This window comes from Corvus moneduloides, chromosome 2 (genome assembly GCF_009650955.1).
Source record: "Corvus moneduloides isolate bCorMon1 chromosome 2, bCorMon1.pri, whole genome shotgun sequence".
Classification (NCBI taxonomy): Eukaryota; Metazoa; Chordata; class Aves; order Passeriformes; family Corvidae; genus Corvus; species Corvus moneduloides.
In genome coordinates, this window is record NC_045477.1 from 31,065,385 (window position 1) to 31,090,976 (window position 25,592).

General features: G+C 42.5%; 1 protein-coding gene across 1 annotated transcript; it reads right to left on the reverse strand.

The window, feature by feature from the left end:
• Nucleotides 1–10,255: 10,255 nt before the first annotated feature.
• Nucleotides 10,256–24,014, reverse strand: LOC116439440 (transforming growth factor beta activator LRRC32-like). Its single transcript, XM_032098953.1, has 3 exons — nucleotides 23,518–24,014; nucleotides 20,023–20,113; nucleotides 10,256–15,413 (listed from the first exon to the last, which is right to left on the reverse strand). The coding sequence occupies exons 2-3, from the start codon at nucleotides 20,107–20,109 to the stop codon at nucleotides 13,482–13,484; spliced, it is 2,019 nt and encodes a 672-aa protein (XP_031954844.1). The 5' UTR covers nucleotides 20,110–20,113; nucleotides 23,518–24,014; the 3' UTR covers nucleotides 10,256–13,481.
• Nucleotides 24,015–25,592: the final 1,578 nt, after the last annotated feature.

Here is a 25,592-nt window from a genome sequence, read left to right on the forward strand (position 1 = left end):
AAAATAAACAAAATGTCCTGTGCCCTCTGTCCACATGCACCCCAGTCTGCACTGCCTGGAACTTTTCAAGTAGAGGCTGAAGACCTAAAGCTATCCCAGGAAAAGAGAGTCTCCTACCTTACATGATCTTTGGCTGTACTCCAGCCAGTTTCTCATGCCCATTTGGGCATTTTCCAAGCCACCCCAATAGGGACAATCCTCCCACTGTGAGAAAAATGTAATATTTGGCTTGTTAAATTGACTATTACTTCTGCAGCTGATAATCAGGGAACTACTTATCTGTTAATCATCCCAGTCAGGATCAGGCAGCCAAATATTCTGCATGAGTTACATTGCTGAATCAGGCAAAAAACCCCTCCTCTGGGCTGCTCTATGGCCCCTTTTCACCCCTCCCAGCCTATCTTCCCTCTCCAGGACAGAGCAAAGGGCTTTGTTCTGCTCCCAGGGTCTGCTTAAACCTATCCCGTCTATCTCTGCGCTTTGCCGGAGTCTAACCACGATGTTGCAGAGACAACAAAAAGCCTGGTGAGGCCTGGGTAACTCTTTCTCACTGGGAAGGAATGGACTGCACCTAACACAGTCCTTAGCCTGCAAAACTACTTCCATCCTTACTTGATTCTTCATCCTCAGGCACCAAATATAGCTCTCTCCAGAGCACTGCTATCCTGCAAGTGCCACAGCTTTCTCCAGAGCCCCAAAAATGGGGCTGCTTGTGTTGACTAATCATGGGTGATATATAACAAGTCCTTATCTCTCACATCCCAGGGGCCCATCAGCCCAGCTATCCTGGTTTTGTGACGTTAGCAGCAATCTTGGGACCATTTTGCAAACCACATGTTGTGAGACGTTCTAGCACACTGTGCTGCCCTTACTGGGACAGCTTCCTTACACTGGATAAAAGCAGCACTGGCCATCAGAGATACTGTCTGGCTACTGAGTCATTGCTGCCAGCCCAAGGGGACCAAGTGGCTGGATAGCTAATTCCTAATTTAATAGAGTGGAGTGCCGTAGGACAGCTTCATCACCTCCTGGCTCTTCAGCCTTTGACTTCACTTTGAGCTTCTCGATGTAGAGACTCGGTAGGGCAAGAGCTGACCCTGGCTGGGGCTGTGCCCATGACAGCTGTGAGCTTTCAGTTCCTTGGTGAAAGCTGTAAGCTCAGGCACATGAAGCCCTGCAGATCCCAAACAGAGCTGGCATAAGGCCGACCAGCTCAGCACCAGGGCAGAGCAGATATACAGCTCTCTGCACCCATCCGGGCGGGGTACCATCGGGGAGGTCAAAGGGAACTGCTGGCAAGGGTTGTCCAATGCCTTTTCCCAGAAGCATTTTCCCCAGCACAAGATTTGTCTGGAGTGACCCTCCCCAAGGGGCTGTTTCCTTAATGGAGGAATGTACTCATGGCCTGATGAAATGTTGAGTTACAAAGACATGATTTATGACACATTTTGCTGCATGAAAGGAAAACAGTAGCACCAAGTAGGCGGGGTCTGGGGAGAGCATGGTTTATTCCCTACAACTGTACCCAAAAGCATCCCTAAGAGGCAGCAAGTCTGCTGATAAGCCCCTGGGTAAGTTTTCACTGCTCCCCCCCTCTCTCCTTCCCTCCATGGCAATGGGGAGCTGCACTTCAGCGTTACATAGGTATTGCTAAACAATGGAAAGCTGCTTTCTCTCACAACCTCCTAGGGTCCAGCTCTCTTCTGGCAGCAACATGTGTGCTTTCCCAACCTAAAGGAGGGAGGAAGGAAACCAACCATCTGGACAGCAGAACAATATGGGGAAGCCTCATTCCACTGAGCTCTGGACAAGATTGTTGGTTTGGTTCCTAAACTGGAAGCCTCAAGTTTAGCTTCTACTCCAGGAGATCTCAAGAGATGAGGAATGGCTGTTAAAAGGAAACTCAGTAAAAGTGCGTTGAGATTGGTGCAGAGCCCCTGCCTTGTACACAATTGCATCCTTGGCCAGTGCCAAATGCATTTTGTTGCAAATACAGTGTGTGAGCTACTGATGCACACTGCAGGGTGGGAACTGTGTGCAAGCCGATATTTACTGCACATGGATGCTCCAAATGGAGTCACCTGGTGCAGTTTCTCTGTGTCCTTGGAAACACTTATTCAGGTCCTCCCCGTGTGTGAGAGTGCTCCTCTCCAGCCATTTTTGGTTGAGTTTGATTGGAAGCTTTTCAGACATGTTTTGATACACAGGACAGTCCTTATTCCTGCAGTCAGTGGGACTGTAAGGTGGAAAGGTTCTCACTTCAAGAATGCAAAAAAATTATTCTTCTTTCTCTACCTAGGTTCAAAGGGTGCACTGATTTATAAGTGAATTTTATGTAGGTTCTGTTGAAAAATCCTCCTTAAAAGGAAGTTCACAGGTTTATAAGTAATCTTTGCTGCTTTGAAGTCCTTTACATGTGCTATGGATAACACACTCCGCCACACGTTGGATGTAAAAATGCTTTCAGCTATGCTTGGTAATCCAGACCCCTACACTGTAGAAATCAACTGGGTCAGGAGAACATATTACAAAAGGGAAAAAAAACTCCCATGAAGATTTGACCTTCTACCTTTTCAGTAGGACTGTGGTGGTTATGCCTACACTATGAACAGTTAAGACCAGACACCATTTTCCCTTGGTCAGAAGTTTTTGAGAACAGCTGCATTTTTGACACAGTGCCAGCCCACAATTCATGTTTGCCTGCACCCTTTGCAGCACAGACTTGGTTGGTACTATGGTATTTTGACACATTGAACAGACTGTTCCATTTAGAGTAGATTTGTTTCTAGTCAATAATATTATTTCCAAAAATGTAAATGTTCTAGAAATAATAAACAAGGAAGAGAGGTCTCACTCCTTGATGAAATATGGGTGCACGAATTCCCCTGACCTAATTTCCGGTACACTCAAATATGATACAGTTCAAAAGTTCAGCTTGGGTTTAAATTTTGTTGAGTTTATGTTCTGTTTGAGACAGATGGCCTGAAATAGACAGGAGGAGCCCAGTGAAGAGCAGAGGGAGAGGAGGTCACTGGTCAGGGTGGAGTTTACAGAACAGCTGGGGAAGAAAAAGCAAGAAATGCATTAAAAGAATGAATATTTTGTACAAAGCCTCACTTTTGATGGGGTTTTCACCTTGGTATCACCAGCTTTCACCTCGGTTGTCCTCTGAGCACAGTTCAAGAAGTTGCTGGATACATGGAACCTGATGAGCACCACCTGATGTCATCAGCTGTCCCATGCATGTTGTTGGTAAACCAAAAAGTGGGCACCAGTGGCAGCAGGGCCTTCACTGGTGTGACTGAAGCTGTCTTGCCGAAGGGTTTCCCCCGGTCAGGAACCTGGATACGCTGGTTTAATTGTTCTGGGACAATTTTCATTCACTGAACAAGAAGGATTCAGGCACTCAGGCTGGTATGAAAACCATCCAAGGCAATTAGAGTTGTCATAGAAGTCCTGAATAATTTACATTTCAACATCTCTAAGTCCAAACTGATGAGAAAGCACCCACTCCTTTCCCCATGCAAAAAGCCTCTTCCAGGAGGCAGACTCTGCTGCATTCCCCAGGTTCAGGATTGACCCCAACATACATTTACATCTATGCCACCACTGAGACTGTTAAACTCCACCCAACATTTGACTTACATTTTCTGTATGTTTCTTCCTTCTTCCCCTCTGATTCAGAATTTCCCTTTCTGTTTATGCACTTTAATTGTCTCCCTTCCTCTGGGAATCAGCTCTCACAACCTTTTTGTAAAGGTCCCATTTTTCAAACCTTTCCCAGTTGCTCCTGGATCCTCTCTGAACTCTCTCAGAGTGTCTGGCTGGAAAACTTTGCCAAGATTTTTAACCTTATTCTTGAGACCATGGTTCTTGAGGAGCAAACCTGGGAGCTCTGCAAAGCCAGACAGCACAAGGCAGATACGAGCAGCTGCGACAGAGTTGTGTCCTAAGAAATTATCCCTAATCAGGATGTTAATGAATCTGCAGATGGTCTTAGCCTGTCCCATTTGTCAAGTAAAACATGAAAATGTTTTAAACTACTTCACAAGCAAGGAGAGGTGTAGAGAACTGTGAGGTCTTGGCTGGTAAACAGATTGTAACTTGACCTCATTCATTTACAGGTGAGACATCTTCAAAAACTGCGCTGGTTTAACCAGAAAAATAATTTTCATGACTTCCCAATGAGGATAGCATGTTGTTGCAAATACAGTGTGTGAGCACTAACTTGTGGGATGTCTGAAACAGCACAGTGGAAGAGCAAGAGACGTTTGGATGTTTTTGTAGGAAACTCAGCTATGTGCTAGGCATGTCTTTTAGGCTTTATTAATTGAATAAAGCATTTTTTTTATTATTGGAGGAGAAAAGAGAAGATCTGCTCATTTTATTTAATCCAAATAAAGCAAGATCTTTCTTTGAGATAAGAGTTTATTCCCATAACAACTCTTGCACTAGACCAAAATCACAACAAGCAAGTTGTGAAAGAAGTGGTAAGAAAAAAACACCCTTTGGTCTACGAGATGCTGACAGCATTTCTCCACAGACAGCAGTCAGTGATTTGTTTAAATGTGCATCAGCTGGATACTCTGATAGGAAACATCAGAGAATGCTTTGTGTGGGTGAATCAAGAGGCCTACTGAAAAGCAGTTGGAAGTACGTGCTGCAAACCAAATGCAGTGACACATTGTCTAGTGCACAAACATGTGATGTCATTGCACTTCTATTGCATCTACCGGAAAGTCTCCTCATGAGCAGTCTAAGGAAGCAGGAGGCTGGAAAAGTAAACAAAGAAGACAACATGACATTGGGTGTGCACAGGCAGAGAGCTGTGCAAAACTTTCCTTGATGAAAGTTTATCCTGATTTCTAGTTTTGCTTACTTTTTAAGAGAATAAGCTGACATTAGACTTCAGAGATCAGGTTTAACATACCAACATGTTAAGGCAGACCACTTGGAGCCTCTGGTTTTTGAACTAATTCTGACTTCTTATCCAACAGTGAGCTTGACTGGATACCCACAAACGGGGGTTCAGTTGCCTTTCAGATACCCTGGGGTATGCTGATGTCATACTCCTTCATGGTGGCACCATTGTTTTATCCTTCCCCAGTGACTTAAATGCCTCAGTATCTGGGCTAGAGAGGGAGACAAAACTGGTGGTTCACATCCATAGACCTCCCACATGAAACACCATGACTGAAAGTTGTGGTGACTTTTCTTTCCCTTCTGTCATACAGCCTGGTGTTCAGAGCACCATGCAGAGTATGGCACACTGTGGCTCAGTGTTCCTGCAGAAGGGAATTGCTTTAAGTAGTACATCAAGAAATATGGGAGGATGCTACTTTCCAACAGTCTTACTCTGGCTCTTCCCCTCTGCTTCTGCAGTCCCAGTGGCCAATTTGTTGTGTTCAGTTCTCCAGAGATTACTTAAATGCCATTTAAGGAGCATAACGTTCTATAAATGGAGACAAAAATGAGGATAAATTGATAGTGTTCCCCAAGGACTGCCAAGGAAGGCACCACTTGGGGAATAGAAAATACCCATCAGGGTAGGAAAGAGAATTGGTTTGGTCACCTAGGCATGGAGTTATCGTGGCAGGTCTATTTCCAGCTGCACTTCATTCAGAGCTTTTTCCAACAGTGATGCTTTGGCAACGTTTATCTGCTTAGGAGATGTGGTACAAGGATGCTCAACATGACAGCCCTGTTGGGGCTTGCACAGATACAAATGGTTCTGTGCTGTTTGTGGCATTTCTGAATGTGCCAATGAACAGACTGTGAAATTCATAGGTAATTTCAACATTAAACACAGTCCTCTGCAGACTTTAGGCACCAGATGGAAGAAACAGCAACTGTAGAAGGACAGTAAAGATGTATATTTTGGACTTCTATATCTAGAGAGGCAATTAAAGCACCTGGAACCTCACCTGACTGGGCATCATTCCCTTCAAACAGGAAAGGAGTTCGACTAAGGTGTGATTGGTCCAGTTCAGCAATGCAATAACTAGCTTGATGTCTATTATGAAACACAAGGGGCAGATTAGAGGAAACATATGGCCTTGAATCACATATGTAAGGCAAGAAACATATGCTAAAGTCTGTTACAAGCAGCTTTTTCCAAGAGTAAACAACAATTAATGAAGCTGAAGGTTTGAAATTCCTCAATATATGACTCTTGCCAGAAGTTTTTGTAGCAACATTTTAAAGTGAAAGGCAATGGAGTCATAAAACTTGTAAATATTATAAAAAGCACAAATTACAATGTAAGTACTCATGATGGAAAGAAGTTTTACAGCAAAAAACGTTTTTAAACTAAAATCTTACCTGACTGATTTCTTCTGGAATTTCATAAGTTTACTACCATTATTTTATTTTATGCTCTTCCTGGGTCCCAGCACAATTGAAGTGTAACAATATGAAAACATTTACATAGTTTCAAGAGCCTAATATATTTTTTTTACTTTGTTTTGTTTTATTTTGCTTTTTTTTGTTTTAGTGATAGCTGGGAGGGATGTTATTTAGGATTAGCTGATTGAGACATTTCCTCATCTACTCTTGAACAAAGATAGTAAAAGCAAACAATGTTGCAATGATTATTTTATGATAGGAGAATGTGCTTGCTAGAGTAGGAGTATCTGAATTCAAACTGAAGCTCTGGCCTTACAAAGGACACATTTCCCAATCTCACTTTTTTCAGAATTTTCATGGAAAATTTTGAAAATATTAATTTTGAGCCACAAAAAAATGAAAACAAACAAATAAAAAAGAACGATGTGAACACAGACTTCAATAATCTGACCAGCTCTGCCCACATGTGACATCATCAACCACTTCTGCTATCTCTCTGGACACTTCTACTGTCAAACCCCTTTTACTGCATTGATACAGGGAGCAGATGCTGCTTGCAGGCTGTTGCTCCAAAGTTTCTCTGCTACTCTGTTCCTCGCCTAAGTCCATGACCCACATCTGTTTTGCAAAGATTTGGAGAATAACTAAAATTGAAGGAGCCTCTGGAAAACCCAGTCCAACTTCCTGATAAAAGCAGGGCCAACTTCACTGTCAGAGTTGGTTGTTCAGGGCTTTGCGCTGAGGAGTTTTGAATGTCTGCAAGGATTTTGCAGAGTTCAGACTCTTAGTGTTAAGGATTTTTTTCCTTATGTTTAATGGGATCTTTTGCAGTTGCAACTTGTCCTTCAACCGAATCCTCCTGGGAGAAGCTGATGCTGTCTTCCTTGTAACTGCCCATTCAGTCTCCTTCTCTGGAAATATTCTAGGTGAACCTGCTCTAGCAGAGGGGCTGGACTAGATGATCTGCAGAGGTCGCTTTCAGCCAGAACCATTCTGTGATTCTGTGATTTGTATTCCAAAATCCTGGTTTAGTTATCCTTACTCCTCTTCTGCTCTCCTCATGCCACACCTCCTACCCTGCTGTCTGTCCCAAACTTTCTTCTCTTTGTTGGGTTTCCTATCTGAAAATGAAATCCTCTTCTTCTCTGGTCTTGTCTCCAGCACCCTGGACTCCCTTCTCCCCTCCATTTTTTGGGAAAGTCTGGAACTCCTCTCTAGCCACTTCCCAGAATGTTTCTTCACAAAGTATACTGCTTATGAAATGGAAAATCATAGAATTACAGAATGCTTTGGACTGGAAGAGATATTAAAGATCATCTAGTTCCAATCCCCCTGACACAGGCAGGGATGCTACCCACTAGGTCAGATTGCTCAAAGTCCCATCCAACCTGGTTTTCATAGATGGGGCATCTACACCTTCTTGGCAACTTGTGCCAATGCCTCACCTCTCCACAGGAAAGAATTTCTTCCTCATGTCTAATCCAAATCTCACCTCTTTTAGTGTAAAACTGTTCCTTCATGTCCTGCTTGAATAGCCCATTTAAAAAGATGCTCTCTTTTTTAATAAAATCCCTTTAAGTACTGAAAGGCTACAATAAAGTCTCCCATGTGTCTCCCAAACATGTGTCTTTGATGCAATGACTGCTAGACATGGACAGGAGGAGGAAATCTGTGGAACTAGCTTGGCTCTGCAATGCAGCAGGACTGCCATGAACAATAGCTTGGGAGAAAAGTGACTCTCCCAGTGTTGCAGGACTGTTCCCTCATATTTGCCAAAATTTTCATTAGTATCACGTTGCATCAGCCTCCAAATATCTTTCCTTGTGAAAGAGTGTTGCACAGTCTGACAGACCCTCCTCAGAAAATTCTTCTGTCTCTTTTTCCTCCCATTTCAGCTTCATCCCATTTCCATGTCTACTTTACACTTCTCTTTTCCACCCTGCATGAACTGATGTCCTCCTCTGTTTTCGTGCATCACACACTTGTAAGCATGTTGTCTAACCTGTGTCTCCTCCTGCTCTGCACAGCTCAGCTCTAGCTACCTTTTTGCAAAGCTTTTCCTATCTCTCTCTCTTTGATGCTCTTCAGTTTCCTGTTACACTTCTCTGTTACCCATCATGAAGACATGAATTGTACTAAAACTCTATTCTCCATTTCCCTTTCATCTTTCAGTTCTTCTATCATCCTTCATTTCTGTTCCATTATTATCTGTCTCCTAAGCTCTCTTCTTACCTTTCTTCTACAAGAGATGGGGTGAAGCTTCGCTTATCTTCTCTAAACTCTTGGGGAGAGGTGGGTAAGTACCTACCACTGCCAGTTCCTCTAGAGTATTTTCACGTCTTCACTTCTCAGAGGGAATTACACCAACACTGTTTTCTCCTTTTCCCATCACTCACTCTGAGCACTTTGATGGCTCTAAACTCCTCTCATTCCTCATTCCTCTTTTTTCTTGGCAAAATATATTTGGACCCTCACCAATCCAGGACCTGTGGGACCAAAATCTGCCCTGGCTGCATAGTTGCAGACACTACACTTAATTTTTGTTCTTTTCTTATGACTATTTTTCCTTTTTTCACTCAAACTTACCCACAACAATAGCTGAGGATGGGAGTGAATATGGAGGGATAGTTAACTTGGGTTAATATGGTCCTTGTGAGAGCAGATTACAGGGCAGAGGAAGTGTTGACAGCAGTTTTGCTGTTTTTCAGCTCTTCAGATGCTCCAAACAACTCTGGCAGAGCAGAAACTATCATTAGAAATCTCTAAGTGAAATAATTATATGTACATCTGGACGACCTCTTTTTTCCTGGGGCTTGTATAAGACATACCGCAGAGCCTTGGTTTTGAGAGGAAATGAACCCAATTTTCTGGAAAATGTGACTTGTTTCAGGGTTGGCAAGATGCAGGCTGCAAACTTAGGCATCTGAAATGAATCAGTGATCACTTTTGAAAATCTTGATCAAAATGTTTCACATGGACAGGCATGAAATAGGAATCCACAGGCAGCAGCACCACAGGCTGTTTGTTATTACAGATGATCATTTAGCACAGGCTGTTCTAATTTAGGTTAAACAAAGCTAATCCCGAAATGATCTATTTCTTGAACTAGCCTGTATGTGTCTGTGCCTTTGCACATGTGTGCACAAACAGAATATGTAACTGTTTATGGAAAATAATATGGCCAGAGGATACCTTGCATGGTTTTCTTTCTCCTGGAGATACAGGGGATCCAAGTTGTTGTGTCAGTTTTTTTCTCCCCAGGAAAGTAAGAGGGTACTGAATGACATGGGGATTAGATAGGAATAGGAAAACAAACGCTTCGGGCCCCCGAAATATTAGGAGGCATCTACTGTGTTGTATACTAACCTACTGTGGCTAGTTTAGGACTGAGTAGAGTCCCTGTAGGGATGTCTGTAGCCAGAGACCCCAGTACTCTGTTAGGGTACTGTCTTCTCTTTGCTAGAAAAGAAGCCAGTGCTTCTGGAAACTGAGACTTGATTTTCCACGGATGGCTAACATGAGTCATGACTTGATGAACTTTTAGGGCCTCTCTCTGTTTCTAGTTTTTCTAGTGTTTCTACTGTTTCCAGTACCTATATCTACCTGGTGCCAGGCATGTTTAGACTAGATGTTGTGAAGAAATTCCTTACACAGAGGGTGGTGAAACACTGGAACAGGTTGCCCCATCCCTGTGAAGTGTTCAAGACCAGGTTGGATGGGGCTCTGAGCAATCTGGTATAGTGGAAGGTGTCCCTGTCCATGGCAGGAGGGCTGGAACTAGATGGTCTTTAAGGTCCTTGACCATTCTGCGATTCTAGGTTTCTACTGTCCTATATCATGCAAACACCTGCAGACAGGAAGGCACTTGTTGCATGAAGCAATTAAAGAAACCCCAAAACATTGCATTGGCTGCGTGAGTCCCAAAGGCTTTATTACATATCCCAGAATTCAAGGATGATATTCCTGGCTTAGCAATATGAGCTTTCATTGCATCAACAAAGTCTCTTGCAAAGACTTTATGAAAAAGCAGTGAATGAGGGCGTAAATTCTTGCTTGCAAAATTCCAGTCAAAACAGCCTGTATCGTGCCTACTATCCTGGTGTCAGCTGGGACAGGGTTAATTTTCTTCTTCATTAAACCATGACACCAACCTATTAGGAAAATGGGGCTGACAGGTGGGAAGATGTGTAATGTGTGAGTAAGGTCCATGTTTGATACAGGATCAGGTACTTTGGCATTTGGGCTTCTTGCAGACACAGTAACAGACGAGAGGTGAGAGCTGGGCCTGTCAGCTACACACCCCTATTTTGTGATGAATAATATAATGCAGGGCTCACAATTCTCCCTGTTTTTCCTCTCTGCTCTTTTATTCATGTTGTGGTTTTTTTTTTTCCCTCTTGCTCCTCACCCCATCCAGAATAACAGAGTTGGCTACTTGGAGGAGCAGGGTCGTGTCACTTCTTGGTTGATTATGCTGTTAACAGAAAAATCCAAACAAGCCATGTTGCATTTTACTCCTGAGGCTTATTCTTGAGAAAACTTTCTGCTCCCAGGGAAGTCAAAGGAAACCTAATTAGTCCCAGATGTTTAGTAATAACAAGCACTTCCTTTTGGGAGAGCCAAACAAAAGCAGTGTGAAAAGTATTAATTAAATGGGTTTGACTCTGTCATCAGGTTATTAACTAATTCCAGCCATGCTAGTCAAGTTAATACTGGCTCTGAGAAGGAGATTGCCATGCTTCACACAAAAGCCATAAATTCAGAGTGTGGCAAATTAACCTGTGTCTGGACACACAACTCAGCTTGCCTTCACACCAAGGGAAAAGCTCAGTGACTTCAACATTGGACTTCCAGCTAGTTCCTGGGACTGCTGCTTGCACAATCTACTAGACTAGAGACTAGAGACTAAACACTAGACTTTATTTCCCTACTTGAATAAAGACTTGAGCCGATGATGGACTCAAGCATGGGCTTTTGTAGGTCTTAGATCAGGCCCCATTGCTGCTGATGGTTTGTACAAATTTGTAGAATCATTTAATCACAGAATGGTTTGGGTTGGAAAGGACTTGGAAGATCATTTATTTCCAACCCCATTTCCATGGGCAGGGACACCTTCCGCTAGACCAGGTTGCTCAAAGCACCATCTAACCTGGCCTTGGACACTTCCAGGGATGGGACATCCACAAGTTCTCTGAAGAACCTATTCCAAATTTTTGCCTACCGCTTCAGTAGATGTCCCTGGTCTCCAGTGGTTGCACTCTAAGGAGCAGCTGTCCTGTCTTCAGGACTGAAGGTAGAGGTCCAAGGTGGAGTCTGAACACCATAGAAAAATGGGAAAGCTTTTCTTTTCATCTGTGGAGCATTTCAAACTGGTGCTTTAATGTATTCACGACCCTGTGCTTTTTACAGAATCCAAAGATGTTTTTTATTTTACAAAATTCCACAGTGAAATCCACCAGCCAGTTTCTTTCATAGCTGCTTTTAAAAAAGAATTGTACACCTTTTTGTAGTGCGTTAATTTTTACATTCACTAGCTTGAAGAAACAGAAATGAAGCAGCAATTTGACTCTGAGTTATTTACCTGGACGGGTTTTGGTTTGACCTCTATTTCTCTTATATGCCTTAGTGCACAGTTTCTGGCATTAACAGAAGACCTGATATAGTTCCTTTTGAAGCCATTGAACCCCCTCAGCAGGTCAGGCTCACACTCTTGGTGAGCTTTTCTTCACTTCAAAAGGGTGAATTTTCTGTCAGGGTACAGAACAAAGTATCTGTCAGTGTCAACTTTCAGCATGCTAGCCATGTTAAACCCATCACAAAATGAGGATCTACATGACTTTTCTTACAGCCTATCCTCTAGACTATAATATCTTTTTAGGGTGACACAGTGAACACCTGATCTAAATAATGGCACAGGACTAGGTTCCCTGTGTATAATGACACAATGGTATCTTTCTGCAGCCTAACCTTCCATGACCTTTAAAAATAGATATATTATTCTTTTGCACTGAAATGCAACTGTATGCTGTGAATTTCCCACCATTCTCCTTAGAAACGTAAGCATTTCAGTCCAATGCTGGCTGGTTGAAATTCATTCTCCAAGATTTTTCTTTTGAAAAGTATTCACCCCAGAGATTAATTTCTTCACATTATATCCAGTTAAATAGTATTGCACATGAGAGGCAAATTTTTCCTCTTTTAGTTAAACTGTGGACCTGTGACCTTCTGAGCAGATCTGGGTAACATCAGCAGTTGTTTCATGCTTGAGATTTCTTTTACATCCCTCGTGGGTACCAAGTGCCAGAACTAATTGACCTCATCTACCTTTCATGTCTTGCCCCAGTGACTGGAGCAACAACCTAACACATAAAAGAGGTATCCAAAGAGCTTCCTACCACATGCTCTTTGGTCTCCATAGTCAGCTGTGGATTTTCTAAATAGTAGTCAGGAGCACAATGAACACTAATTATAATTTCCATTTGTGGTTTTTTTTGGTTTTAGGTTTTTTTTCTTGTTTGTTTTTTTTTTGTTTGTTTTGGTTTGTTTTTTTTGTTTTTTTGGTTTTTTTTAAGCTAAATTCTCATTGTTTTGGAACTCAAGGGGAATTTCAACCAACTACACTGAGTGAAGGTTGTGTTTTGACCCACTCTGCTATATCTTTTTATGATTTCAGTTTAAGAAGGGTTAGGAGCTAACCAGCTAGGGAAAAGCAAAGCTCAGACCAAATCAAAACATCTTGTGGAGGCACATAACTTTGGGAAGGGATTTCCTAATTGCTTGATGTCATCATCTGAGCTTAGTGAAAAGTCTCGGGTCTCAAGACCTTAGAGCTGGTTTTCTTCTGAGCTGGTTTGAATTACACATCTCTCAAAACAACAGCAGCACTTTACAGTGGCTTCTTCTAACACTGTGTAGTCTTTTAAGCAGATCTGCATGTGAATGAAGCAAGTACAAAATGGAGCAAATTCTCCTTCCAGTGCCTGCAACCCAGACCACTACAGTGGTGCAGTTCAGGGGCACTTCAAAACCATCTTAAAATCCACAGTTAAAACTCAAAGATGAGAATTTTATCCTTCATTTCTACACAGTGCCAGGGTAGCACCTGATTTCTTCAGTTTTCAAGGCATTTTGTGTTCCTATGCTTTAAACTGATGGCTAAAGTTTTGCCTGCGGAAGCAAAGAAATGAACCCACACCAATGATGAGCACAGATAAAACTAATACAAATGTTAATATAATGAGGAGGTTGATTTTCTTCAGATCCTCTTTTTCACAGTCTTCTGGTCTAATGTTCCCAATGTGCATTTCTTCCCGATACCCAAAGTTCTGAATGTACTGGCACGTTAAGTGCTCCACGTTGGGGATCTGGACATTCTTGTTCTGGATGATTGATGAAAGCCAGATGTTTCCACAGCAGTTGAGTGGGTTCCCAGAGAGATACAGGTTTTTAAGTGAATTTTCTAATGCTAAAATATTGCTGTCCTCTAATGTACTGAACCTATTGTTCCGTAGGTCTAGAACTTCTAGTGGAGAGTCACTACCCCACTTAGGCAGCCAGTTCAGCTGATTTTCGGAGAGGTTTAAATGTTTAAGGTGACTAAAACAAGGCAAGTCAATATTTAACTCTATCAGGCTATTACCATGTAAATGCAAGTATTCCAGAGACTTTTCCAGTCCTGATAGTGCTTTAAGTTCTATTTTCAGTCCAGGATTCATGGAGAGATCCAAGACAACCAGAGGAGTCTTGTAGAAGGTGTGTCCTGGTAGGATGTTCAGCATGTTGTCAGCTAGGTACAAGTACTGAAGAGTAGGAGAATTGACAAATGACACGCAGCCACTTCCCTCTGCAGCAAGTCTTTGCTTAGAGTACGTGTGGCAAAGGCTGATATTATTGCTCTGTAGATTAAGCAGTCTGAGTCTAGGAAGACTAGAAAAGATGTCGAATTGCAGGGTCTGAAGGTTGTTGTTTTGAATATGAAACTCCTTCAAATTTGGCAAAGCACCAGCATCAAGGAGAAGGCTCTGCAAAGCATTGTAGCTCAAGTCAAGGACAGTTAGGGAGATCAATGCACTGTCATACCTTACTGCAAACGCCTGAAGACAGTTTTTGCTGATATTAAGGGTCTGAAGGGACAACATTGACTCAAAGAACCCATCTGGAATGGATTTGATGTCATTATAACTTAAGTCTAAATATACAAGCTGGGACAAGTAAAGAGAACTTATATTTCTACTTCGCTTCTGATCAAGAAGATGAAAAGAAGCATCTAGCCATTCGTTATCCCTGTAGTCCATTTTATTATAAGGGGATTCAGCAGTGAGTTGGATTAAATTATTTGATAAATTCAGAGTTACCAGCTTATTTACCTGAGGGAAGACTGGGAAGTGAAGCAATTTGTTTTCACTAAGATCCAGACATCTTAAGCTGTATTCGTCATCTGACTTTGTGATACGGAAAGTCTCAATGCTGTTCCTGCTAAGGTCAAGTATCTCCAACTGCTTGAGATTGAAATCAGAGATGCAAGTAATTGAATTTGTGGAGAGATTGAGTTTGGAAAGGTTCACTAGAGTCTCAAAAGCACCTTCTTCTATGTCCATTATGATATTTCTCTGAAGATCTATCTCCATAAGACTGGGAGATCCCTGAAACATCTTGTGTGATATCATTACAAGACTGTTGTCTGCCAAGGAAAGGTACCGCAGTGTTGGAGCTTGCTTAATGAAATACTCAGCCATCCCATTGTAGAGATTGTTGTGGGACAAGTCCATTATTTCCACCTTGGGTAAAAGGCCAATCCCCTCTGTCCCATTCTGAGCAAGCTCATATAGGTTATTATTGGCTAAATTTATTTCCAGCAAACTCGTCATGTGTGCAAATACTCCAGATGTGATGAAGCTTATCTGGTTGGAGCTTAAATCCAGACACTGGAGGGAAGCGTAAAATGATAATGGCATTTCAGGGATGCTTTGAATCAGATTTCCAGACAGATCTATTTTGTTTACATTGGGATGGAGCTCATGAGGGATTTGGTGGAGGTCTTTGTTGTGGCAAAATGCCTGTGAGTTTGCCTGCCAGAAAAAGAGAGAAAAGGGGTCATCACATGACAAATGGAAAACATTTTTGCATGATATATAAGGAAAATAACATTCAACATCCAGGCAGAACCTCCTCCTGAAACACTGATCACACTACTTTCTCTGACCACTCAGACAGCTAGAGCAACAGTCCTAACACTCATTTGCAGCTAACAGCACTCTTTTCATTTTAAAGACATCTCTGACTTACAACAGTAGAGTTTTATCTCTGTATGCTACATACTAAATATTCTCCTTTTTGTACCTTTCTCCTGGACTGTTTTTAATAGTCCCAAGTGAAGGAGTTTTGTCCTTTTTCCATTGCAATCAAGCACCATTTATTCATTTTTCTTCTGATGTTTAGTTTTCTCACTTTCATCTCTGTATCAGATTTTTCAAACTCAGCTTGCAAGAGTAAGTGGTACTTGAAAATGTTTCACTCTGTTGGCAGTGTGGGTGCCAAAGCAAGGAGGTGGAAAAATATGTAAGGATCATATATCATAAAACCTGTCTCTCCTTCATGGTCACACCCTCAGATATTTGATCACGTCTTCCTTTAGCCACAGCTTAGTTTAGTAATGCACCTTTATCCAAAATGGGTCGTTTAACAACTGAAACATTTCTGATGTAAATCTTCAAACTCTTCCTGCTTTTACTATCCATGTTTACATGTTTATCCTTTTCCTAAGGTAACAGTTCCCTTCTTCTTGCATGGGGAGAGCACCTTTTGAAACTGCTCCAACAAAACACAAGTGACACAACATGGAAAAGACAAATTCTGCAGTTCCAGCTCTTGAGAGAGAAAAAAGCTTTGAGATGCAGTGAAGGTCATACTTTTTCAGGCCAGTTCTCAGCAGCAGGTAGAGAAAAAACCAAATGTCAAAATCAAATCCATCTTCCAGGTGCAAGTCTGTTTAATTGCAGCTAGGATTGAGTCTGTGTCCAGACCAAGATTTGGAGTGTGTGTTCATAAAGAAGATCAGGAACAGGAACATGAGCATCCTTGCATAAATATCAAGCTATATTTTGTTAATAAAGACAACATACAGCAGTGTGAGGAAGTGGAATGTGAAAGGTTTAGGCACCATTTAATTTACTGGAGGAAAACTCTTGTCATGAGTGTATTTGGGTGTCTGGGCCATATGATGTTTGTAGAAAGATCAGAAAGGAAATAAATAAAGAAAATATCTGTTGAATCTTAATTTTTGTGGAGAAGCAGAATCCAGATTCCATGACACAAAGCTTTTCAGATATTAAAGAAACATAAAAAGTAAAAAATATTAAAACCCATATGTCTCATGTGAAATTTGAGGTGAATGAAATGGCAGGTCTGTTTTGGAGAAGTGTGGCATTAGTCTTTCGTGAATCTCTTTTGCATCATCTGAATTTTGGAGACCACACAAAAATGTGTCATAGAAGTATAAGTGCTCATCCAAGCTCTAGATGTAGTCACATTGCTCCACAGTCCTTCCTATAATACATCTTTCCCAAAGATCCCAAGTAAATTGACTAGTAAGACCTGAACACCATTTTTTTCCCCCCTCCAATTCACTTAAATCTCCCCCAGCTAAAAATATTAGGGAGAAAGAAAGAAATTTCCTGCCTTCTTCCTGACGTTATTTTTTTCCTGCAAAGACATCGTAGAATTGCTCATTTTGAGCTAAAATATGCCTAAAGTTGGGCTTAGCTCCAAGTCATGAGAAGGAAGCCTTTTTTATTTGGTTTGTAGAAGAGGAGAAGCCAGAAGGATAAAAAAAATCCAGAGCGAAAAAGCAGCAGGTGCTTCACAGCCTAAGGCAGATGCCAGGTTTCTTCACACACTTTCAGCCAAATCTCAACAAGTGTAGAGCCCCCTCCACTCCTTCTGGCAGAAAGCATCTTAGGAAAGTCCTCATCTAACTCCTGTCCAAGCTAGCCAGCCAGTTTTCACTGAAGTCAGTGGGTGAGAGGTCCGTCCCCGATGACCATGTATCTTGCAGAATTTGGCCTTTAATCTGCATCCACAGGGGTAAAAGGGACAAATAAAATCTATACTTCCCACTGTCTGCCATTTGCTCCTATAACACTTCCCCTCCCATTTTTCTTTTTAAACTTTCATTCCTTTTCACTGACTATGTTGATCCTCACCATATTTCCTATCTTCTGCACCTTCTTTTCTCTCCTGAGGCTCAAACTGCATGCATTTCATCCTCATCAGGAATAGGAAGAAAAGATGAAGCACATCTCAGTGGGATGGAGCAAACAGCATCTGTTAGGTGTATCTCCCCTCCTCCCACCTCTTAGCCCAATGGCTTGGTAGCCTGAAACTGGAAAAGATAGTTTTGCCAGTCTCATGTTCTGACTTCATCTTTTTTGCCAGTGCTGCTATCAGTTTATTTCAAGTCCATTGTCAAGAAGTACTGCAGGGTGAGGAGCACTTGGTCCCTTCAGTGCCTGGTCCTATTCATGTGCTGGCAAAAAAATGATCCAACAGCTCAAAACCTGAGCATTATTAAGATTCTGATTTCAGTTCTTCACTGCTCAGCACTGGGAGGAAGTTGTCATCCATGTTCGTAGGAGCCCTACAAAAAAAGCACCTGGATCCAAGCCTCCACTCATGTTCTTCTTCTTCAGCTCATGAACATTTGAAACAAAGATTTTGGGCTGGGGCCAATTGGCACTGACCTGCACTAGTGTGGTGTCCATGGCCATTCTTAGAAGAGCTGCCCAGGTGGAGTCTCAGCTACACAGCCAAACCTCAGCAATTTTCCCAGGCACCCCACTTCAGCTAACCTGTGATAACTGGTTGTGCACACGTTCTTGCACCACCTCAATGCAAGGTGAGACAGAATTTCCTAAAACTCTTTCACTTCTGTAAATTATTTCAAAGCTTATCATTTGCCAGGCAACATGAATTAGCATAAATATCTTTCTTTGGGAGGTAGAACATGATCTACTTGAAGCCTTGCCTGTTCTTGGTAGGCAGCATGAGTTAGAAAGAACCTCTCAACTTTTAATCTGTACCTTGTTTTCTTGCAAATAAGTAGGTGTACCATAACTTGTATAATCAGTGCAGCTCACTCCTGTGTCAAGGGTCTGGCAGGGACTGCTTACATCCTAAAACACATCTTAGGGCTCTAGTTCAATGACAGGAGTCATTGAACTCACCAGTGGTGAGTCAGAGATGGGCACAAGCTTCTGACTCATGCCTGCTCCAGGAGACTTGGGATGGAAGTATTAATTTCTGAGTTTTAGAACTAAAGGTGTCACCACAGGGAAAATACCATGTTAAACAGTGAGGCTGTGATGAAAAATAGTAATGCAGGACTTCAGTGGACCCAGCAGCTAATCCAGTAGATCCGTCTTTCTTTACACGGTGTTTGGATTTACACGCGCCTTCCGTTGGAGCAAACATCCAGTGATCAACATCGACATCTGCAATGCTGAGTTGTTAATTTATCCGAGAGGAGCATCCCAGCCCCTGACTGCAGTTTTTGGTCAGAGCTAAATTTATCTCCACTAGCTGCTTAGAGCCTTGAGTCATTGACTTGATGAAAGCAGTTTACAGTGGAGTGCTGAAAACAAGCAAGTGTTTACTTCTCAGCAGTCAGCCCAGCCTGTGACCCATCCAAAAAGTGGGATGGGACTAATCTTCTTGGATTATTGTGTGTCTTGCCCAGCCTTTACTTGACTGTGATACATGGGACCCAAGCTTCATCAGTCTTCTCTCCAGCCAATGAGCTGAGCTACTCAGGCACCTTCCCAAGATCGTTCTATATAAACTAGGTTTTAATTTCTTTGGAATTCAGGAAGTGCAGCAACACAGCAGGGTGGGCAGGAATGGAATGAGTCCCATAAGGGAATTGTGTACAGCTAGCAAATATTTTTTTCCTATTTTGGAAATTCTTGAAGGTTTGTGCTGAGAAACTTCAATATTCAGGGAAAAAAATGCTATTTTTAAAAGCCTGTTACAGTCAGAAACACTTTGGTAGGGAAGAGAGAAAGTTCAGCTGTGAATAAAATTTATAATATTGTACCAGGTGTTTGCAAAAATCCAAGGAGAAAATTTTGTACTAGAGCAAGAGGCTTTGTCACATTTTTTTTCCTCCAGCAGAAGTCAGGTGCCACTTCCCTGGCAGCAATGCTGTGTCAGGGCAGAGGAGGTCAGTCTCCTTGCTATTACAAAAGTGCTGGTATAGATATATTTCACAGAAGATTCTTTATTTAAAGCACAAAGAACTTAGGCCTGATAGAAATGAGTTGATTTTAGGTCTAAGTCTTTTCTCTGTCTCAGTCCCAAAACCCCTCTACGGTCTTAGGGAAATCAGGTCAAATGTCTTTTACCAGCTCCCCTTTAGAAAAAAACTGAGATAATGACCCTTCTTCCCACCTCACCCCTCCTCCACCTCTTTAATATGCTGTCACTACAAAAAGGACGTAGCCTGAGAACAATCTTCTACCCATCCCATAACCCTGCAAATCCCATAACCTCTGCCACCACAGAAAGTCTGGTCCTGGGGTATTTCCCTTTTCAGGGACTACGGCTCTTTGCACAGTGCCTGTAACCAGGGGGTCCCAGACTCATTCCAGATCCCAAAGGGCCTGAGCAGAGATCCTGCCTTACCATTTCACAGGATGTTCCCTCTGTGGGGTGATAGTTAGAGGTTCCTGTGTTCACCACTGCCAGCAAGAAGACGATGTTCAGTTTCATGGTTCTGAAGGTAAAAGCAGTTATGGTCAGATTTCAAACGGAACACAGAAGTCAACACATGCAAAAGCTGGCACCAGATCATCATCTAATATGGAGATGGACACAAGCAGGGCCATAAATTAACCCATCTCTGAGCTTACTATGCTTATGACCTACCTGTGTAGCTTTACATTCCTTTGAGGCTGGTGGGAAAAGGAAGATGCAAGGCATTTAATGGGTTTGTGTGGTTCCAGCTGCTGCCTAGATGATATCCAGGCCACCCAATGAAGTCCTGGGTTCATGCTGGGCAGTGTGTCTGGCATCATGTAGAAAGAGCCCTCAAATGGAAATGGTTTCTGTTTAGATCCAATGAATTAAGCTGAAGATATTAGCCACAACAGGACAGCAGGCTGATGGACATGCTTCTGTCATGCAGAAGATGATTTCAGACGGCTTGTGAGTTCAGGATTTTACTTTACTATTTTGTGCTGCCGTCTAGGGCTGAAGCAACTGTCTAAATGCTGCTTTCCTCACTTCCTTCTGCTAATTAAGTACTGCTGCTGGAAAACTCACCTTTACACAGATTTCCCCATTGCTTTCTCACAGAGCCACAGGCCTGAACTGTTGCAATGCAGTTCCCCCATGGTTGAAATAATATGCCAAAGAGCTGGGCTCCTAACACCTCATTTGCTTTGCAATGCACCCTGAAATGAGAGGCATAAATCCCAGAATCATAGAATCACAGAATGGCTTGAGTTGGAAGGGACCTTAAAGACCCTCTGGCTCCAACACCTCTTGCACAGTTAGGGACACCTTCCTCCAGACCAGGTTGCTGGTCTAGCCATGAAAATGCTATGAAAAGATAACAAGGCAGGGCATGATTAGGTGCAATGGATAGAAAAATCTATGTTAATCTTCCAAGAACACAGTCTGTCAGTGGGATTATCACAACCCCAGATATGTTCCCCTTGACTGGGCTCTCGTCAGGTCAGACTTCTTTTGATCATCTTCCCTCAAGCACATTGTGTCTTGAGCTTCCCTTGGCCGGAGGTGGCTGCAGTGCTGATTTTGGCATGCTTCCTGGAGTCAAGCTCTCTATCTGCAACCCCCTTGGGGTGAGCAGGGAACTCATGATGAAGCTGGGGACTGCTGTGGTGTCCAGAGGTTTAAATTCCTTTTGGATGCTCTGTGTTTAGAATTTGCCTTGTCAGCAGTGTGCAATAGCACTTGCAATGCACAGACACTTTCACAAGGAAAACCTCAACCATTTGAAGCCTCCATGAGAAAACAAATATTTTTTAAAAAAGGATAATTTGATTTAATTTAGAGATGGAGTACTAATATCATGCCTGTAAGGAAGAGCAACAAGTGGCCAGGATGACTGCAGCTTCGCATTTTCTACACATGGATGTTCAGAGCACTTCGGGAAGTTTGGATTTGCAGGGATAAAAATAGCAGAGATTTTTTTGGTTGTGCTTTTTAAAAAGCCAGCTCAGTTCCTCAAGCTGTTTTACCAAGTGACCAAACAGTTGTGCCAGGTGAACTGTGAAGAAGAGCCTGGGCAGAAACAAATGCCAAAGCAGGAGGGAAGGGCATGCACTGATTCTGCTGCTCAGGACTTTGCTTCATTAAAATCACAGCCAAGTCAACTCTGCATACAAAAATAAGGACTCCTACATCTCCTGTGAACCCAACATGGCTTTTCTCCTGTCTTTTGAAGCTGTTGCCTTCCTCATTTCTCTCTCTGCCCTCTCTCCATTCTCACCTGTATCAGGTGTTTAGCCAACAACATTTCCCCACCAAAAATTAACATTTTCAATTAACTGGATACGTGGGGTTAGCCAAATTCCCTATTTATTCACCTTTTATTTTCTACTCCTCTCTCCAGGAAAGAAAAAGAAAATAAAATGACAATAGCATGAAATCCACCAGCCTGGAGACTTGCTGAGTGAGGGGGTGCATGAAGGGACAGTAGGAGGTGGGAAAATGCAAACACTTATATCAGCAGAAAGTGACATTTGCAGATTGAACTATCTGACCATGAAAGCAAACTATCTCCCTGGAAAACAAAGTTCCTGGGGAAATTCAAATTCAGGAACTAAAACATAATAATTTCTCGTATTATCTTAGTGCAGCAAAAAGAGAGAAAAATAGACTTTTAATTCAGCAATTTGTTTAAGTTGACAGTGGAGAAAAGGGAAAAGGTCTATCTGGGAAAAGGTCTATTCAATTTATGTGATTCTACAGAAGAAAAAATGAGGTGAGGATAGTTATTTCTGATAGATCTGATTGCATGATACTGATACCCCCCCCTTTGAATCCATCCATCATTATATTAGTAAAAGGTAAAGCACTGATACAGTCACTGAAATGTAAATATCTGCTTTAAAAAGAGATTACGTCTGGTGAATTTCTATTATTGAAAATTAAAGGACTTCAGCATTTTAGAGTAATAAGTTGATTTTAAAGTTGAAATGATTACATCTTAGTAAAAAAACCCAATCAAACAAACAAAAACCCCCACAAAACATATCCACTGTTGTGGAAAACCTAACTTTTGATTCTGTTTAAAGGAAACATATCTGCACTTTCATAAAAATACTTTTATCAAAATACAACAGGATTTGGCTTTATAAATTTATCTGTGACTTTTATATAAATTAGGATTTTCTAAAACTTTGTCAGTTCCAAATAATGTCTAAATGTTAATCCCCATGGTAACAGCCCAGATGCAGCAGAACCCTCTCAGTAAGTCATTGTTCACCCAAGGTGACATTCAAGCTGTCAGGATCTTAAGAGTGGCAAAATATCGCTGCCATCTCACGCCTCGTGCTCCAACAGGGAGAGCTCAATGACAGTGCTGATGGTGAGAAGAGCAGAGGAGCCAAACAGCCTTTTGCCCATTTTACCCGGGGCTGTGGGATTTGCCCAAGGCTGTGTTAAGATTCAGGGTCGGGGAGCTCGGCGAGTGGCATTTAATCAGTGAAGGCTGATCTCTGCAGCACTCCTGGTTCAGAGCACAATAATGCAGCAATTCCACAAACAAAGTCCCGTAAAGAAAGAAAAAATACCCAGACATGTCCCCATCTTCCATTACTGTAAGCAGAGAGAATAATAACGAACCCGGCGTGTGACAACTGCATTGTTGTAAACTAATCAGTGCCTCCTTAACATAAGGGATCTGACTCGCTGCAGTGCAAGTCCCTGATGGATTAAATATACAGCTGTGAGGGTAGAGCCATCTACACAGTGTGCTTAGCCACTTCCTCAGCCTATCCATAAACACGGTATATTTTATTTATACAGTACCTTCCTCATCCGCGTTACTTTTAAAGGCTGCAGCACTAAGTAACCAGAGCCCCCATCTCTCCCGCAGTCAAAAGCTCAACTTTCCAGCACACTGCCAGGTTCGCATGCATCTCCACGTACCTGCTGTGGCTGGAGGAGAAGGAGGAGCAGGATTCACCTCTGCTTGCAGCCTTCTGTCTCACAGACTCTCCCGGCAGCTTTTCCAGGGCAAGTCGAGGCAGAGTTTCCTTAGGGAAGTCGTACCTCTATCGCATGCCAGCTGACTCGAACTCTGTGAGCTCCGAGAGAAGTTTGAAGTCACAGGGAAAAAAAATGCTCCCCATAGACTGGTCCGTGAATTCATTCCTTTGCAGTCACGATCTCTTATGTATTCCCAGGCTCCCATGAGCATGTGAATACATACCTCCGTAATTGTTTTAAAATGTGTGTGTCCTCTGCGCTTCTCTTTATTTTCCATTTCGTTCATTCAGTCTTGGCTTATTTCCTGCAGTTTCTCAGCTGGTAATTACGCTCCTCTCATATTGACACATGAAATAGTCTGTAAATTCCACAAAAAGATCCCCTCTGCAGGCTTTGAGGACACATGCTTGTCTCTCTGCCTGTCCCACAGCTGTCAGCTTGCAGATTCCCAGGGGATGGAGTAAATCAGGGGCACTGAGCTAGCTGCAAACCCTAGACTCCAAGTCCATGCAGGATGGGATGCATAGCAAAAGGGTAGATGGGAGGGAAGTTTCGCAGTAGGGAGAACATATGTATTTGGCTTCCCAACAACTCAGTTGTGTCTCTGTGGCACAGCAGTGGGATGACCAAACACACCCTTGGGGGAAAGGATAAATTCAATTTAATGCTTGAATGGGAAATAATGTAAACACCTTCTAGAAAGGGCAGTGGGATGGATTTTTCTTTTTTCTCCATGGATGCGAAGCTCTCTTTTATTTCAGAAGCAATACTCTTGTGTAAACCAGTGGGGTACCTGTGCATTGCTTATGTTGTCCTTTTCTGCTTAGATGTGCCCTGGTACCTGGGCAGGGGTGCATTGGCCTCTGCATGACAATTTGCAGCAGTGCAAACCTCTGAGAGCGTTTGGCAAGCTCTTCAGTGGGTGTCTCAGGACCAAGCTGAATGTTGGGTTCAACAGCCAAGACAAGCCCTGCCTGGGCCACCCCATCAGGGAGCTCCTGCAAGCATCAGAAACCAAAGCAAACCTCCCAGGGACCACTGCAGACACCCTACCCTCTTCCCTGGATGCATGAAGAGTATGTCCACCAAGTGAACTCCTGCCTGGAGGAGATTTTTGCCTTCAGCATTGTGTGTTTTCCCCTCTTTGCACTGACATCTGCTATTACAAACAAGGATTTTGGATGGACCAAAAAACCGGGGGGGTGGGGGGGGGGGGGTACTGACTCCCTTCTCCTGGACAGCATCAATTCTGTCCAACTTTCCTGGACCTGTTTGTTAAAATCAGATAAAAACCATGTCCTTTAACACCATGGGCCAAACAGCTTTGTGGATTCTGCTAAACATATGCTGGCTCCAGGATTTGCCCTCTGCGACAGGTTACTGTTCATTCTCTTTAGCACACCAGCTCCTCACAAGGTTACTTCAGATCTGCACCATACTGGGACATTCAAGATGAAAATGTCTACAGATGTGAAAGATTTGGTTTGTTAAATGTCACAGTAAGTACATTTGTATGTGTTACTGCAATAAGAATGTAACAAGGATAATCAATTTAAAAGTAATGTGTACATTATGGCAAAGAAGTAAACAATAGTGATACATGTTTGTAATTGTATCATGTATGATAATGAACATGTATAGCTGTATATGCATATTTTTTAAAGGCCAAATGATTTAACAATTAGTAAGTGAACTATTTGTCATTGACTTGTCTTGGCAACAGAAGCAGATCTGGAGGAGTTCACTTGTGTACAGCAGCTCCAAAACCTTATTGAGGACCTGAGAATAGCACTTACACAGGACATAGGTGGTCCAAAAAATACAGCACACTATCAACGAGTGAGAATGTGGTCTGAAAACTCCAACAACCCTGTACTGTGCCTAAACTAGCAGTCCACTCTAGCTCTATCTTGTGGCACCGTACCTCATGACTATGGCCATGCTATTTGGTTTGGCATCAGCTCAACACTGATGTGTTGATGTACATCTTCCACCCAAGCTGCACCTCCCCTCAG

Excerpts from the sequence above, each read along its gene's own strand:
- LOC116439440 (XM_032098953.1), bottom strand. The coding sequence starts at position 20,109 with ATGAAACTGAACATCGTCTTCTTGCTGGCAGTGGTGAACACAGGAACC. Across the intron at positions 15,414-20,022 it reads AGGGAACATCCTGTGAAATG|GCAAACTCACAGGCATTTTG; the intron begins GTAAGGCAGGAT and ends TTTTTCTGGCAG.